The sequence below is a fragment of the Vombatus ursinus genome, unplaced genomic scaffold (genome assembly GCF_900497805.2).
Source record: "Vombatus ursinus unplaced genomic scaffold, bare-nosed wombat genome assembly UNPS02014792.1, whole genome shotgun sequence".
Classification (NCBI taxonomy): domain Eukaryota; kingdom Metazoa; phylum Chordata; class Mammalia; order Diprotodontia; family Vombatidae; genus Vombatus; species Vombatus ursinus.
Genome location: NW_020954570.1, coordinates 12,544,685 through 12,560,276, shown reverse-complemented (window position 1 = coordinate 12,560,276; position 15,592 = coordinate 12,544,685). Strand labels below are relative to the sequence as shown.

General features: G+C 36.3%; 1 protein-coding gene across 1 annotated transcript; it reads right to left on the bottom strand.

The window, feature by feature from the left end:
- Positions 1-1,229: 1,229 nt before the first annotated feature.
- On the bottom strand, positions 1,230-15,588 carry FEM1C (fem-1 homolog C; the record flags this gene model as incomplete). The annotated part of the gene is made up of 2 exons (XM_027869189.1): positions 1,230-2,788; positions 15,246-15,588. Coding segments are annotated over 2 exons (1,653 nt in total), but the record flags the coding sequence as incomplete, so codon positions are not given.
- Between the last annotated feature and the right edge of the window lie 4 nt (positions 15,589-15,592).

The following is a 15,592-nucleotide window of genomic DNA, read 5'->3' as shown; positions in this document are numbered from 1 at the left end:
TCAATAAGGGGCTAAGTAGTACTGCAACCTTCTTGTATGGCTGAAAAATAAAGACAAATCATGCAAGTTATCTTTAGGAGGTGTATTTAAACTTAAGGAAAAAATGGGATACTTATTGAACCTTTTATACCATGAAATTATACCATTTACTAAAATATTATTATACTAGATGCCTAGGTTTAGATAGGCAAGCATCATGCCACTGACATGCTTTAGTTTTTTGCAATTAAGGAAGGCAATCCTTAAAATAAGGTGATCTGTAATTTCATACTATGAATATCTATTTCTCATTAAACTGTGTGATTAATTTTGAGATAACTTTGAGCAAATTCATACACAATCACACAATTAATACATGCAAAACAGCACAGGTGCAGCATGAAAGATATGCCAGTTTTTATCTAAAGATTCTTTCCTTTTTGTTTCATGATGCAAGATGGTAGACAAATTTCATCTGGGTCAGTGAGTGACGAATAGGTCTCCCAAAATGAGCACATAATAATTTCAGTGTATTAGAGAAAGCAACTGCACAAACATCCTGAAAAAAAAAATCAGAAAATCTTAGGCAACTGACATAGCTCTTTAAAAAAAAAAATCATGCTGTGACGTGTTCTCTTAAAATAATTCAACAAACTCTTCAAAACAGTGGTTTGAGTTGAAGTTGGCAAACTGCTGCATAGAAATATGCTAACGTACAACAGTCATGTGTAAGCCAGTGCATAGAGAATATAAAGCACTTGTGGTAACTGCAAATGGTAAAAAGTCAATAAAGCTTGTACAACCCAGCAATGAATCATTACAAAAAATAAAAATAAAAACCAGAAATATTCAAGCCTAAGCTCCCTCTCTGTGGCTACTCCACCCTCTCTATCCCATCACTCCCCCCCCCAAAAAAAGGGGGAAAGGAAGGCAAGAGAACAGATGGGAAGGCAAGGGAAATGGAAGAGGAGGAAGGGAGGAGCAAAGGATGGGAGGAGCAAAGGATGGGAGGAGGAAGAGGAAGTAAGGAGGGAGAAAGGGAGGAAGGAAAGAAGAAAGGAAGAAAGAGAAGGAAGAAGGGGTAGGCAGGCCTGGATGGGAAGAAAAGGACAGGGGAAAAAGAAGCAAAAAAAAAAAATAGGCCTTCATTTGCTTAATATCTGCAAACCTAGAACTGTATAAAGAGACCAGTGAAAAATAGAATTTAGTCCCAAACACCCAACAGGCAAATAAAACAAGATAGACAGGGCTTTGGCAGACAATTTTAGGAATTTGAATATGGCATTACATTTATCAATAATCCACAAAACAATATATGGCATATTTATATTAAATATGGGGCAACCAATTCTGCAAATCTGATGCTCATAATGCTTTTAGCCAACAAAAGCACAATGTTATCAAGGTATATGAATGCTGGTGTTATCACAACAGTGCTCAAATGTGAAACAACTGTTACCAACTCGTGCTTCAACAGTATTAAGAATTCAGTCAAATTATCATCTATGAAGTAAAACAAAGTTCTCCAGCTTTTCTGGGATGTGCCCTTTGTAATATATGCTATGATTCACTATGACACGAGCAGCAAGACACTGCAATGTTGTATGATTTATGGGCTGGATCAAATTTTTAGCTATTTCCTTCTCATCCAACAAATCACTAGCAGTTTGTTTGTGAGAGTTTGTGGCATCAAAATGTGAACCTGATTTGATAAGGAGGTTCATGATGTCTGGATGGTTGTTAAGTGCAGCAATGTGCAAGGGACTGTTGTCATCAGAGTCTCTGACATTCACATCAGCACCACATTCCACCAGTACTGCAGTAACTTGCAGAGATGGGAACTTACAAACAGGGTATCGACCTACACATGTGGTATTCTTGTCCACAGCCAGATGAAGAGGGCTAAAGTTATTCTTTCCTCTAGGGTGCAGCTTAAGAAACTTGTATATAGTCTGCTTCTTAAAATGATCCTGTTCTGGAGTACAAGGAACTTTTTCTAACAAACAAACTAAGTGCAAAATGATGGACAGGGCTTTATTCAACTGTATTTGGTCAGGCGGACACTGAGTTTGTTTGACAGCTCTATCTATCTCAAGGACGCTTTTGCACAGTATACCCATAAGATCATCAAATGTAACAGTGGTTCCCAATAAGCCTTTTGCCCTATCCTGCAGCATGAAAGAGAACAGCTCTGCAAAAGATAATAAACTACTAGCAGTCATTGGGCTCAAGGGGTCCAAATTGTTCTGCTGCATATCCAAAGCGTATTTCCATAGATTGATGCATCTTTTGAAATTTCCAGAGTCTGCATAGACAGCACCTCTGTATCTAATATAATAAGATGTATCTGGGTGAGAAGGGCCAAGAATACGTTCTCTAATTAATAGAGCTTGCATTCTCATCTCATCAGGGTCAGCAATAAGGTTTTCTAGTTCTTCTGCACTGTTCACCTCCTTGGCATAGTCATAAGCCATTATTAATGTTTGTGGTACAGGTTTGCTAATGATATTAGTCCTGTCACTGTACCTCATGTCCATTGCTCTTTTCCAGTATTTCAAAGCCCCAAGTAGATCTCTTTTTTTATCTACAAACGTAGCTCCCAAAAGTTCTAAGGCATTAATACGTTCTGTCTTGCTAGTCTGTGCATGTTGTGTCAGAAAATCCACAATATTTGTGTGACCTGTCACACTTGCTGATAGAAGGGGAGTCATTCCATAGCCATCCTTCTCCATCTTGGCACTATACTTAAGAAGCATTTTCATGATGTCCAAACTTCCAGATTCTGCGCAATCATGTAGTGCAGTGTTTCCTTAGGAAAAAAGACAAGGAAATCACATGTCTTTATGGGTAAATAATACAACATATATCCATACTACAAGTTTAATGATGAGAAAAGTAGTTTGCTCTAATAGACACTAAAAAAACCTGTACATAAAGTATGTCTAACTCTGATTCCAAATATACTCTGAAAAATTAACACAAAATTGCCATATAAAAATAAATTTATTATAAGGGGTTTAAAATTTTTCTTTCTATATAAAGATACTTACTGTTCCTGTTCTCTCTCTCCATCGTCATCACTTCTATTTTCCTTCTCTTATTAATAGTATAATTATGGGCTGGCCTCAAGTCTGGCCAAACAAAACAGATTGAGGGTGGGGGTGAGGGTGGAGAGTAGTCCATACTGACCAATACAGTAAATAATCAAAAGAAAGTGTTTAGAGTTCAGATCCTGTTTAAAGAGAAATATGCATTTGTATAGTACTGTGTGTCAGGCACTGCACTGAGCTCTCTACAAATATTATCTCAACTGATCCTCACAACAACCCTGAGATAGAGGTGCTATTATTATCCCCATTTTAGTTAAGAAAATTGAGACAAACAGGCTGTGACTTGCACAGGATCATAGAGCTAGTAAGTACCAGAGACCCAATTTAAACTCAGATCTTACTGCTCAAGGCCTAGCACTCTATCCAGTGTACCACCTTTTGCAGGTACTCAAATAAAGAATTAAATATTGTATATCTAGAGAAATGATGCTGCAATTTAAAAAATATGTGGGCTATTTAACATCAATTTTAAAGGAGATATTGAAATATTTTTACAGTTTTCATTGTTATTTAAGTATTTACCTTTTTCAGATGTTCCAATACTAGCCTATTTTCCCCTACAAATAGCTTAAAATTGATGGATGTTGGAACACTGTTAAAAAGTTTATATGAAACAAAACTAAAGGAGGTGGGCAGCGAGATGATGCAGTGGATAGAGCTCCGGGCTTGAGTCAGGAGGACCTGAGTTCAAATCCGGCCTCAGACACTTGACACTTAACTAGCTGTGTGACCCTGGGCAAATCACTTTAACCCAGATTGCCTCAACAAAAATTAAAAAAAACAAACAAACAAACTAACAAAAAAAACCTGAAGGAGGAGGGACTTGAAGCCAGCCATGAATATTAGCTTCTATGTTGTTCTTTAGTCATTTTTCAGTTGTGTCCAACTCTTTGTGACCTCTTTGAGTTTTCTTGGCAAAAATATTGGAGTGACCTGCCATTTCCTTCTCCAGCTCATTTTACAGGAAACTGAGGCCAACAAGGTTAAGTGACTTGCCCAGGTTCACACAGCTAAGCAACGATTAATGACCAGATTTGAACTAAGGAAGAGGAGTCTTGGTCTATCACCCTATCCACTGTACCACCTAGCTGCCTAGGAATATTAGCTACTTGACTTTAACGAACACTTCATATAATGCAATCTTATTGTGCTGCAACACATTTTGTGCTTCAAAACTCAATTCTCCTCTTTTTTAGGGATTCCAATGTATCACTTCAGTGATAGAGTCTTTACAAAGAGAAAATAAAAACCCACAAAACTCTTCTGAATTTCATGCCTGTTTGGGGTGCAAAAGTAAATGTATAACGAGATGCCCTAGAAATCTCTTTGGGATACCCTAATATTAAGATAGCTCAAAATTCCCATTAATAATATACTCATTCCCTGGAGTCAGGAGGTCTTGAGTTCAAAGTGGCCTCAGACACTTGATACTTACTAGCTGTGTGACCCTGGGCAAGTCACTTAACTCCAATTACCTAGGGAAAAAAAAATACTCATTCTGATAACAGAAGATTTATGTGAACTGATGCAAAGTGAAGTGAGCAGAACCAGGAGAACATTGTACACAGTTAACAGCAATACTGTACAATGATCAAATGTGAATGACTTAGGTATTCTCAGCAACAAGTGATTCAAGACAATTCCAAAGGATTCATGATGAAAAAAAACAATCTACCTCCAGAAAAGAAATGATGGAGTCTGAATGCAGATCAAAGCATACTATTTTTCACTTTTGGTATTTCTGGCTTCTTTTCCCTTTGAGTCTGTGTCTTGTTTCACAACATGACTTATATGGTAATATGTCTTGCATGATTGAACATATATATCCTATATCAAACTGCTTGCTGTCTCAGGTTGGGGAGGAGATGAAAGAGAGAGAAAATTTGGAACTCAAAATTTTTTTTAAATGATGCTAAAAATTGTCTTTACATGTAACTGGGAAAAAATAAAATATTATTTTAAAAAGACTACATTCATTCCCCTAAAATGACATAAAAATCTACCTATAATAACACTCCAACAGAATCTTTTATTTTTCAAATCTTTTATATGTAAAGCTACAGAGGGGAAAAGATACAGCACAATATTATTCCCCTTTTTTGCAAAGAAATGCAATGCACATAGCAAATATGACTGAACAATCAATCAACAAGCATTTACTAAGCACCTACCATGTTCCAGGCACTTTGCTAGGTATACAAAGACAAAAAAATGAAACAAATTAGAGTGGACCTATAGAAAGTCATGCTCTATTCATATGAAACCTAACTTCTTAGAAGTTATTAAGTACATAAAAGTTGAGTTCTACAAGTTATTAATTATATAAAATAATATTACATAAATTTAAATATTTATATAAAATAAAGAGGTTGGCTTAAAGAAGCTCTAAGACCTCTCTAATTCTAACTTTGATTCTATGTCATTTCCTTGTTCAAAAGTCTCTAATGACTCTCCATACCCCTCAAGATATAAGTACAAACTCCTCTGACTAGATTTCAAGAATTTATGAAGTACATAGTGCAAAACAGCCTCACCTTACCCTCTTAATTTTTTATCTCCCAATGCTCCTCAATGTGAACCCTCAACTCTAGCCAAGCTGCCTCACTTGCCCAAGTATATCATTCACATTCTGGCTTCCAGACTTTAAATGTTTTCCTCTGCCAGAATTCATTACTCGTCTCACTTTTCACGTTAACCTTTTCAAATTCAATGTGTCCTTGAAGATCCAACTCAAGTCTCATTTCCCTCCAAAGGGAGATTCTAAGAGATTCCAAGAGTATATTCCAGGCTAAAGGGAACAACCTGTTCAAAGTCACAGAGATATAACACATGGTAAATGTACAAAAAAGGTAAAAAGTGTTCTGTAGGTCACATGAGCAGATTTAGGTAGGCTTTCTAGAAGCACATTTGCAGTGGTGAAAAGTCAATAGGCAGAAAGGACAATATTCCAGGCACACATAGCACCACAAATGGCAGAGGAGGCAGATACAAGTGGGGCTTGTACTGAAGACAACTAAATGGTCCCTTCAGACCTGACCTTTCAAGCTCTGTAACTGCATTCACTGAAGAATTTATGAAGAGCCTAATATGTGCCAAGCATTGTACTAGAAGATGGGGACACAAAAACAAATTAAAAAAAAAGTCCCTGACTTCAAGCAATTTACATTCTATCAGGAAAATTAAACCATATATATGTTTAGTGCACCCTGTATACTCAAATATACTAAATAAGTAATATATCTGACATGAAGCACAAGTTAATTCTAGTAGAAAAATAAAACTGTCAGGAGGTGAAGATGAAGAGGAAATTCATTGAGGTATGAAGATGAGAGATGTAATGTCTGGGGAACAGCAAGAAGCACAATTTGGTCCCTGTTGCTTTAGCTAGGCTAGCTTGCCTCCCTTATGGGTGGCACTTGGTGGGGATCACTGGCCCTTTCTCCATATGAATTGCTTCCCTGGATGATAGTTGTGAGGGCTGAGTTGGAAGCAGAACTGGTCTGGGTAGGGTTCTGCCAGGTCATGTGACAATGTGCCAGTTGGTGGTAGTTGGACAAGTCCTCAACAAACATTTATTAAACATCTACTATGTGCCGGGAATTTTGCTAAGTGCTGGGAACACAAAGAAAGTCCTTCCCCCTCCCCCCACCCCCTAAAAAACTGTGCCTGATCTCTAGGAGCTCAGAGTCTAATGATCAGCAATTATTGCTGGTGGTGGTAAAGAAGGCAGGCACCCTTTCCACCATGACTTAATCCCAATGATGGCTATAGGACCTAGGTTGGAAGGTCTGTTGATTTGGAGGGCACTGCTATTATCAAATCTCTTGGGACTCAGGGTCCTAGGCAATCTCCATCAACATCTGAGGCGAGATGGTGGTCAAGGTGGTGGTGATTTGACTTGCCTGGCACAATCCTACCTCTCGTCTATTCCCCAGGAGAAAAAAGCAAGAGAGTAACTGTCATGAAAATGCAGGGAGGAAAGAGTAATCATTTGCTAAACAACATTTCTATCCTGAACACAAAGTATACATATATAAACATGATACAGTTTTTAAAATGAAGGGGGAAATCAGGAAATACTTTATGTAGAAGGTGGCACGAGATGATTTCTGAAGAAAATTAGGGACTCTAAGAAGCAGCAGTAAGTAAGGAGTACATCCTAGGCACGAGTGACAGCCTCTGAAAAGGGAAAGGTTTAGGAGACAGAAGGTCCTGCATGAGGAACAATGAGGCCATTTTGTCTGCATCTTAAGAGTGTCTTAAGGGAAGTTTATATAAGGCTAGAAAGGTAGGTCAGGAGCTAGATGGTTATGGACTTTAAATGTCAAACAGAGGAGCTCATACTTGACCCTCAAGGTAATTCAGAGTCACAATGGGTAGTTGTACCGAATCAGGGAGTGACGTGGTCAGACTTTACGAATCTCAGTTGAGCACCTATGTGGAGAATAGACCGGGGAGGGGAGAGACTTGAGGCAAAGAGACTAATTAGGAAGCTACTCCAATCCTCTAGGTAAGAAGTGATGATGAGGGCTTGAACCAAGGCATAGAACAGATGCAAGACTTGTTGTGAAGGTAAAAATTAACAAGATTTGACACCTTCCTTCAATTAAGAATGAAGGAAAGGTTTAGTCCAAAATGAAATGCCGAACCACTACTATGAAGCAACAGCGTAATTATCCTTTAAAATCAAAGAGAGTAGGAGGGACTTGGCAGTGAGAGGGACAGCTACTAGGGCAGCGTAGAGTGCTGTGCCTGGAGTCAGGAACACTTTGAGTTCAAATCTGTATTCAAAACCAACTATATATCTCCACTAAATTATATATGTCCACCAATTCAGTCCAGAATTTAAAGTTATAAAGATAAAGCCTTATATTCAGTTGATCAATTTAGAAGGTTTACTGATAGTACTGTATACATACTATGCTCATAGAAAAAGGGTATATACCCTTACTGTCTTATGGCCACCTTGGTCCTGATACTGGTTCTTGTTTGGAGAGATGAAAAGGCAATGCAGAAGTTAGGTGGCTTGGTGGACAGAGCATTGGGCCAGGAGGGGGGGGACTTGAATTCAAATAAGGCCTCAGACACTTATTAGCTGTGTAACCCTGGGCAAGTCACGTAACTTCTATTTCCCTCAGTTTCCTCAGCTGTAAAATGAGGATAATAACAGTACCTCCCTCCCAGGTTTGTAATCATTAGCATAGTGCTTGGCACAGATTAATGTTTGTTCAGCTGCGTCTGACTCCACATGGGGTTTTCCTGACAAAGATACTGGAGTGCTTTTGCCATTTCCTTCTCCAGTGGATTATATTAAGTCACCTGCCCAGGGTCACACAGGTAGTGAATGTCTGAGACTGAATTTGAACTCAGGTCTTCCTGAATCCAGACCTAATGCTCTACCCACTGTACATTTTGTAATTTCTTTTGGCACAGTAATATTTCATTATATTTATATACTACAATTTGCTTAGCTATCTTCCAGTAGGAAGACCCTCCCTCCCTTTTTCTGCCTTAGTTTCTAATTTTTGATTGCCATGAAAGGCTACTATAAATATTTTTGTATATGAGTCTTTCCCCTCTTTCTCTGATTTCCTGGGTTTTTGTTATCACTGAGTCAAAGAGTTTGTGTAACTTAATAACCTTGGAGGCATAATTCCAAATTGCTTTCTAGAATGGCTAAACCAATTCACAGTTCCATCTGGCACAGAGTAAATGACATATGAATGTTGGCCGTTGTTGTTGTTACTATTATTAACCTCTACCTCTTTAAATTATTTTTCTTCTTTTTTTTTTCAGCTCTTCTGGTTTGTTTTTTAAGGAATATTTCATTTCCCTTGATAAGCTGGAAAGTTGAAAGGTATTCCTCAAGCTCATTACCTTCTCTTCTGAGAAGCACCCTGGCCTGCACTTTCAGCAATTATAATTACTTGGCTATGGCAGAAAGACTAAATTTCACACATTATTTGAGTCACTGCTAAATTCTCCCTCCTCTCCATATCCTTCATTCTTCCCAAATTCCTATCTGTGGTTTTACTCAAAATTTTAAAAACTTTCAAAACCTTCATAATTGCTTCATATGTCAATGAATAATTTCATTCATTTCTAGTGAAAATGAAAAACGGCAAATCCTCCCTCTCGAAGATAATCTAGCACTGCACAAACAAAATCAATGCAGCTAGACTATGAGGTAAAAATATCTTCACAGAAAATAGCTGATAAAAGTCTAATATCCAAAAATACACAGGGAATTGATATAAATTCCTAAAAGTCATTCTTTACAGATAAGGAATCAAAGAATACAAAGATAGTTTTCAAAAGAAGAAATGAAAGCTATTAACAGGTATATATAAATCACTAATACAAGAACTAGAAATTAAAACAACTTTGAAGCTTCATCTCACACATATAAGACTGGCAAAGATAAGAAAGTAGAAATGATAAACACTGGAAGGACTGTGAAGGACAGACACCACAGGAAGAGCCTGAACTGAAAAAGCCACTTAATTGTATATAACCCCTTTGATCCAGCAATACCACTCTCAGGCATATAACTCAAGGTATCACATACACAAAAAGTATTTATAGCAGCACTTTTTGTAGCAGCCAAAATGAACAGCTATTGATTGGAGAAATGAGGATTGTGTCTATATGACTATAGCGGGATACCTGCCATGTAAAAAATGACAAATATGAAAATCCTGATAAATATGGGAAGACTTGTATGCAGCAGAGTAAGGAGAACCAAGGACAACATGATGATCATAATAATATAAAGGAACATTATCAAACATGGCCAATGTACTTTTTGGCTTTGCTTAACTGTAGTTTTCTGTGACAAGGGAGGGTTTTATGGGGAGAAATGACAAGGATAAAAAAAATCAATAAAAATTTGTAAATAAACTGACAATACACCAAACGATCAAATTTAAATAAGTATAGCAATCTAATAATGTTTCAAATCCTATCCTTGCCTAATCTGCCTCTATATCTCATCCTGGCACACTCCTTACCCTCAGATAAGACAGGTTCTTGCTTCTCAGGAAATCTGTGCTCCTTTTATTCTAAGTAGCATCTCAGGCCCAAGTATACCTAATTCATACTAATTTAAGTCAGGGGTTTTTAACCTTTTTTGTCATGGACCCCTTTGACAATCTGGTAAAGCCTAAGGACCACTTATGATACATAAAATAAAATACATAGGAAACCAATTATATTTAAATATGGTTCTCAAAAAAGAACCTCTGCTCTAAATGGATGCATCATTTTAAAGCCCTAGCCCTTCCCTTGCTATCCATCCTAGTTCTCAGAAAAGGGTATCAAAACTAGCACTCTCTCAGGCATTATCTGTCAAATTCTGGCCACAGAAGATTTTCATCAGTCCTCCAGGCAGCTACGTGGTGCAATTTAGTTCAGTTCAGCAAACATTTATTGAGCAACTACTATGGGGTCCTGTACATTTATTCTTTCAGGTCAGTTAGTATTTAAAAGAATATTAAGAATACTGAACTAGGAATCAGGAAACCTCAGTTTTAATCTTGGCTCTACCAACGTCAGCTATGTATCCATGTATGTGTAACATACATGGTTTCTAACATGAAATCTTAAGATTTAGAATTGGAAGAGACCTTAGAGATCATCTAGTTAAAACTTTTCACTTTACAGAAGAAGAAACAAAGGCTCAGGGAGGTGGAGGTATCTGCTTTAAATTCATTGACAGTAAGTTGGAAGAGATGGGATTTACATACGGGTCTGTGACTGTAACTCTATTGTATCTGACACTTAATAAATGGCTTTTTTCCTTCCTTAACCCATTTGAAGTGCAGTTATGCAATTAGTAAGTGCTTTTAAGGTAGGTTTTACAGTGTTACTATACTGATTGCTTGGGGAAGTGATTTAGACGTATCTTATGCATCAGGATTTTATTATTATTATTATTATTCTTGTTGTTTTTTATGTTCTATTTATTATTTGGTTTTTTTGGTGGGCAATGGGGTTAAGTGACTTGCCCAGGCTCACACAGCTAGTAAGTGTTATGTGTCTGAGGCCGAATTTGAACTCAGGTCCTCCTCAATCCAGGGTTGGTGCTCTATCCACTGCACCACCTAGCTGCCCCTGCGTTAGGATTTTAGCAAAGCATTTGACAAAGTCTATCACAATACACTTATGAACAAGATAGAAAAGAAATATGGTTATGGTAGTAAGTTAAATGGATTCACAGCAGGCTGATCTTTTCTTTGATAACTGTTGGAAATTTATAAGAAATTTACAAGACATAGGGTTAAATTTATATAAAAGCCTGCTCTTAAGTTACCACAAATAGAATGGGATATACCTGGTTTAGTAGTAATTTGTCAAAGCTTTGTAAGTTTTAATTTACTACATGCTCAGCAAAAGTTAAATATAATATGGTTGCCAGATCAATTGTACTTTGCTGCCCCATACGGAGGCATTCCAACTCTTCTGAGCCTTGGTTTCCCTATCTGTAAAATAAGGATAATAGTACACAGAGTTGTTGCGAGGATCAAATAAAAATGATGTAAATTAATTAGGAAACTTTAAAATACTAAATGGAAGCTATTATTTAAGTTAATGTGTGCCAATGCTTAGTGATTATTTGCCCTAATTATTAAAAAATTATCAGTTCTAATTTTGTCAGTTATCAATTATCAGTAATTCTTAGGAAAAGAATTAATATCTTTTAAATTAATGAGTAAGAAAAAGTATTTTTCATTATACAAATATACTGTATAAACAACATTTAAAAACACATGTACTCTCGGAAGTCTACTTGCCAAGACTCACAGGAACTATATAAATATAACCTTCACCTTACACAAACACAATAATTGGATAATATTGGATTATCTAAATAACTGGAGAAATATTCATTGCTCATGAATATGCTAACCCAATAAAATCAAAAGAGCAATATTACTTATTTAAAAGAAGAATATTTACTTATTCAGTATCATACCAATCAAACTAACAAAGAATTACTTTTACAGAGTTAGAAAAAAAATCTGGAAGAAGAAAAGATCTGTAATCTCAAGGGAAATAACAGGGGAAAAAAAAGGGGCCTAGGAGTACCACATCTCAAACTACATTACAAAGTAGTAATTATGAGAAACAGTTCGGTACTGGTTAAGAAATAGAAAGCCCCGATCAGTGGAACAGATCAAGTACACAATATACAGAAGAAAACAAGCAGAGTAACTCAGTGTCTGATAAACCCAAGGATCCCAGTAATTGGGGTAAGAACTCACTATCTGACAGAAACTTCTAGGAAAACTATAAATAAAACAGGTAGAAACTAGGTACATTACAAACTGTATACCAAGACTTTAAGCTCCCAAGGGGTACCTGATTTAAATATAAATGGGGAAATCAAGAGGAACATGGAAGAAATTACTGGATAGGGGAAGAGTACATGATCATATAAGGGAGAGAAAGGATCACAGAAGGCAGACAATTTTGATTACATATTTGATTTGATTCTCCTGTTCCTTTCCCTTCTTCATCGTTCATATTCAATGAGTTGCCAAATCTTACCATTCTACCTCCACATCTCCCACATCCAACCCTTTCTACTACCTCATTCAGTTCACCCACTTACATGGTTTATGCTTTCCCTAACACAAGTCCCTCCTCCCCACTCCCCAATCCATCTTCCACTCAGCTGCTAAACTGATATTCGTAAAGCACATATCTAAAACACTACATTGCTTAAAAAGCTGAGGCTTAAAAAAACTGAGGGTCCTCTGTTGCCTGCAGGGGCACCAAATATAAACTCTGGTTTATCATTTAAGTCCTTCATTTGGCTCCAGCTCACCTTTCCAGTGAAACTATTCTGGTGAAACTGACCTACTTGCTATTCCTAGCACTGACAAGTGTATAAAGTGTTGGATTTGGAATCAGGAATTTGGTGCAAATCCAGCCTCTGAAACTATTAGTTATGTGACCTTGGTCAAGTCATACAAAACTCTCTGAGCCTCAGTTTTCTCATTTGTAAAATAGGGATATTAATAATAGCAGGATTTTTGTGAGAAGTAATAAGAATAATATGTAAATCTTTAAGTACCATATAAATTCGAACTATTATTAAACATAACATTCCACTTCTGATCTCCATGATTTTGCACAGGTTGTGGCTCATGCCTGAAATGTATTCCTTTACACCTTCCTTATTCAGAGCACTGTGACCTCTGAATGCTCTAAATTTCTTTACCTAAAACAATACTTGCCTAAGCTTTTTCATGTGTATCTTTGTATGTAACTAAATATGAACATCAGATGAAAATTAAACTGAAAAAAAAAGTGTGCTAGATATTTAAAAACTGAATTTTAAGATGGAAAATTGTTTATCAAGTATGTGCTTTTCAGCAGAAATAAAAATTACCACTTCCAATGATACTAATTGAGAAAAATTTCATTTCTGAAAACAATAAACAAGTGCAAGTAGTAAAAGTGCTCTGTGCCTCAAGGACCTAAAAAGAAAGTAAACCCTTTCATATAAAGGGCTATAAAATGTTATTTAAACAATAAAAACAAAGAAATGGAAGAATAAACAGTGATGAATCAAACACCACAAGGCAGAGTTAAATATTGCTTAATATGGCTTATAACTTAACAGAGAGAAATGCTGATAATACAATCGATTTATATTAATGGCCCTTGCATATTTTTATTATTGCTGTAACTGATTTATAAAAAGACTGTAAAAGAAAAACAATGAAATATGGTGTTAGATTCCATATTGCCAAAATGATCTATCCAAAGCACATGACATTTTATCAGGAGTCTATGATGACTCATTAAAGGACGTTTTGTATTCCTAGAGTGTTACAAAAAGTCCTTAATGAGTCATCATAGATTCTTGTATTCCTAGAGTGTTTACAGAACAACTAGTTAAACAGAGCACCAGGTCTAACATCAGGAAAACTATCTTCGAAGTTCAAATCTGGCCTCAGACACTTTACTAGCTGTGTGACCCTTGGCAAGTCACTTAACCTTGGTTGCCTCAGTTAACTCATCTGTAAAATGAGCTGGAGAAGGAAATGGAAAACCAGTCCAGTATCTTCGAAAAGAAAACCTCAAATGGAGTCACGAGAGTTGGATATGACTGAGACAAATGAACAACCAGTGTTACAGACCATATCTTTGAGCCTTCCAAAAAGTGCCCCTAACTCATATTTCTTTCATTTAAGATGACAAACTTTAATATTACTTCCCGTAACTTTTTACAACATCAACATGGTCACAAGTAAGCAGGGATGATCTCTTAACATTACTGAGTTTCAACTAAAAAGAATGGTAACATTATATCCAAATATTTTTAGGTTCAAAGCAGTCATTACATAAAGTTGGCCAGAAACAATTATGTCACTATTACACAAACATTTTGTTTGAGAAAAATAAGTCCTTCGGTGTCAAAACAGTGACTTAAAGGTCTTCTGAAGCACTTTAGGTAAAAGAACTTCAAAGCTAAGGCTTGTTTAAAATGTTATCTATATATAATTGTACAAACAAGCCACTCTCTGAAAAAATTAGTGGTAGCACACTGATAACTTCAGTGTACATCCCATATTTTTTAAGTTGAATACATAACAGAAAAATCCATTTGAAGATTTTTCTAGCTTGCCACATTTAATAAATATTGTACAAAAAAGCATTTTAAAAGAGGCATACGATAAATATGTTTTTAAAGGAAAGATTCTCTTTTTCCATTTACAGAAATTCTCTAATAAGATCAGTTTACTAACACCAATTTCCTGCAAAAGAAAATATCCTTCTTTTTGGGAAAAATCAAACTCAAACATTATATATAAATAAATATATTTTTTAAAAAGCTACTTTTGGTACATTTACAAACAGAAAAAGATAACTTATCTGAATAGATTAAATAAAAACGAAGGAATAGAGCTGATTAAACTATATCTTGTTATCTGTAACCTTGGGCAAATCATTTGACATCTATGTACAAGTTTACCCAACTATAAATTAAAAGACAATGCTTATCACAGAGGTGTTTTAAGGCAGTTTTACAAGAGGATCCAAACAAGAGAACACCTGGTAGTCAGTCAATACTAATGAATACCTTCAGAAAAGGTCTAAATTGTAACCACTTAAAAGTGATAAAAATACAGTCCTTGAACTTACCTTTAACACTTTTTCTATTAACATCAGCCCCCTTTTCAAGTAAATACTGAGCAATTTCTTTATGTCCTTTGTAACATGAAATCATTAAGCATGTATGACCATGACGGTTTGAAACTTCCAAATCAGCTTTGTGTTCCACAAGGTACTTTACTATTTCCAGGTGACCATCAAAACAGGCAGCCCTAAGAGGAGTTGAATTAGTCAAAGTTGTGTTGTTGACAGATGCTCCATGGTCTAACAAAGACTGGACTACCTTCAAATGTCCTGCTGCTGAAGCTGCCCATAAAGGTGGAGCCCCCTCAATAGTTTCACCATCAAAATTCACAGAGCCTCCAATCTCTATGGAG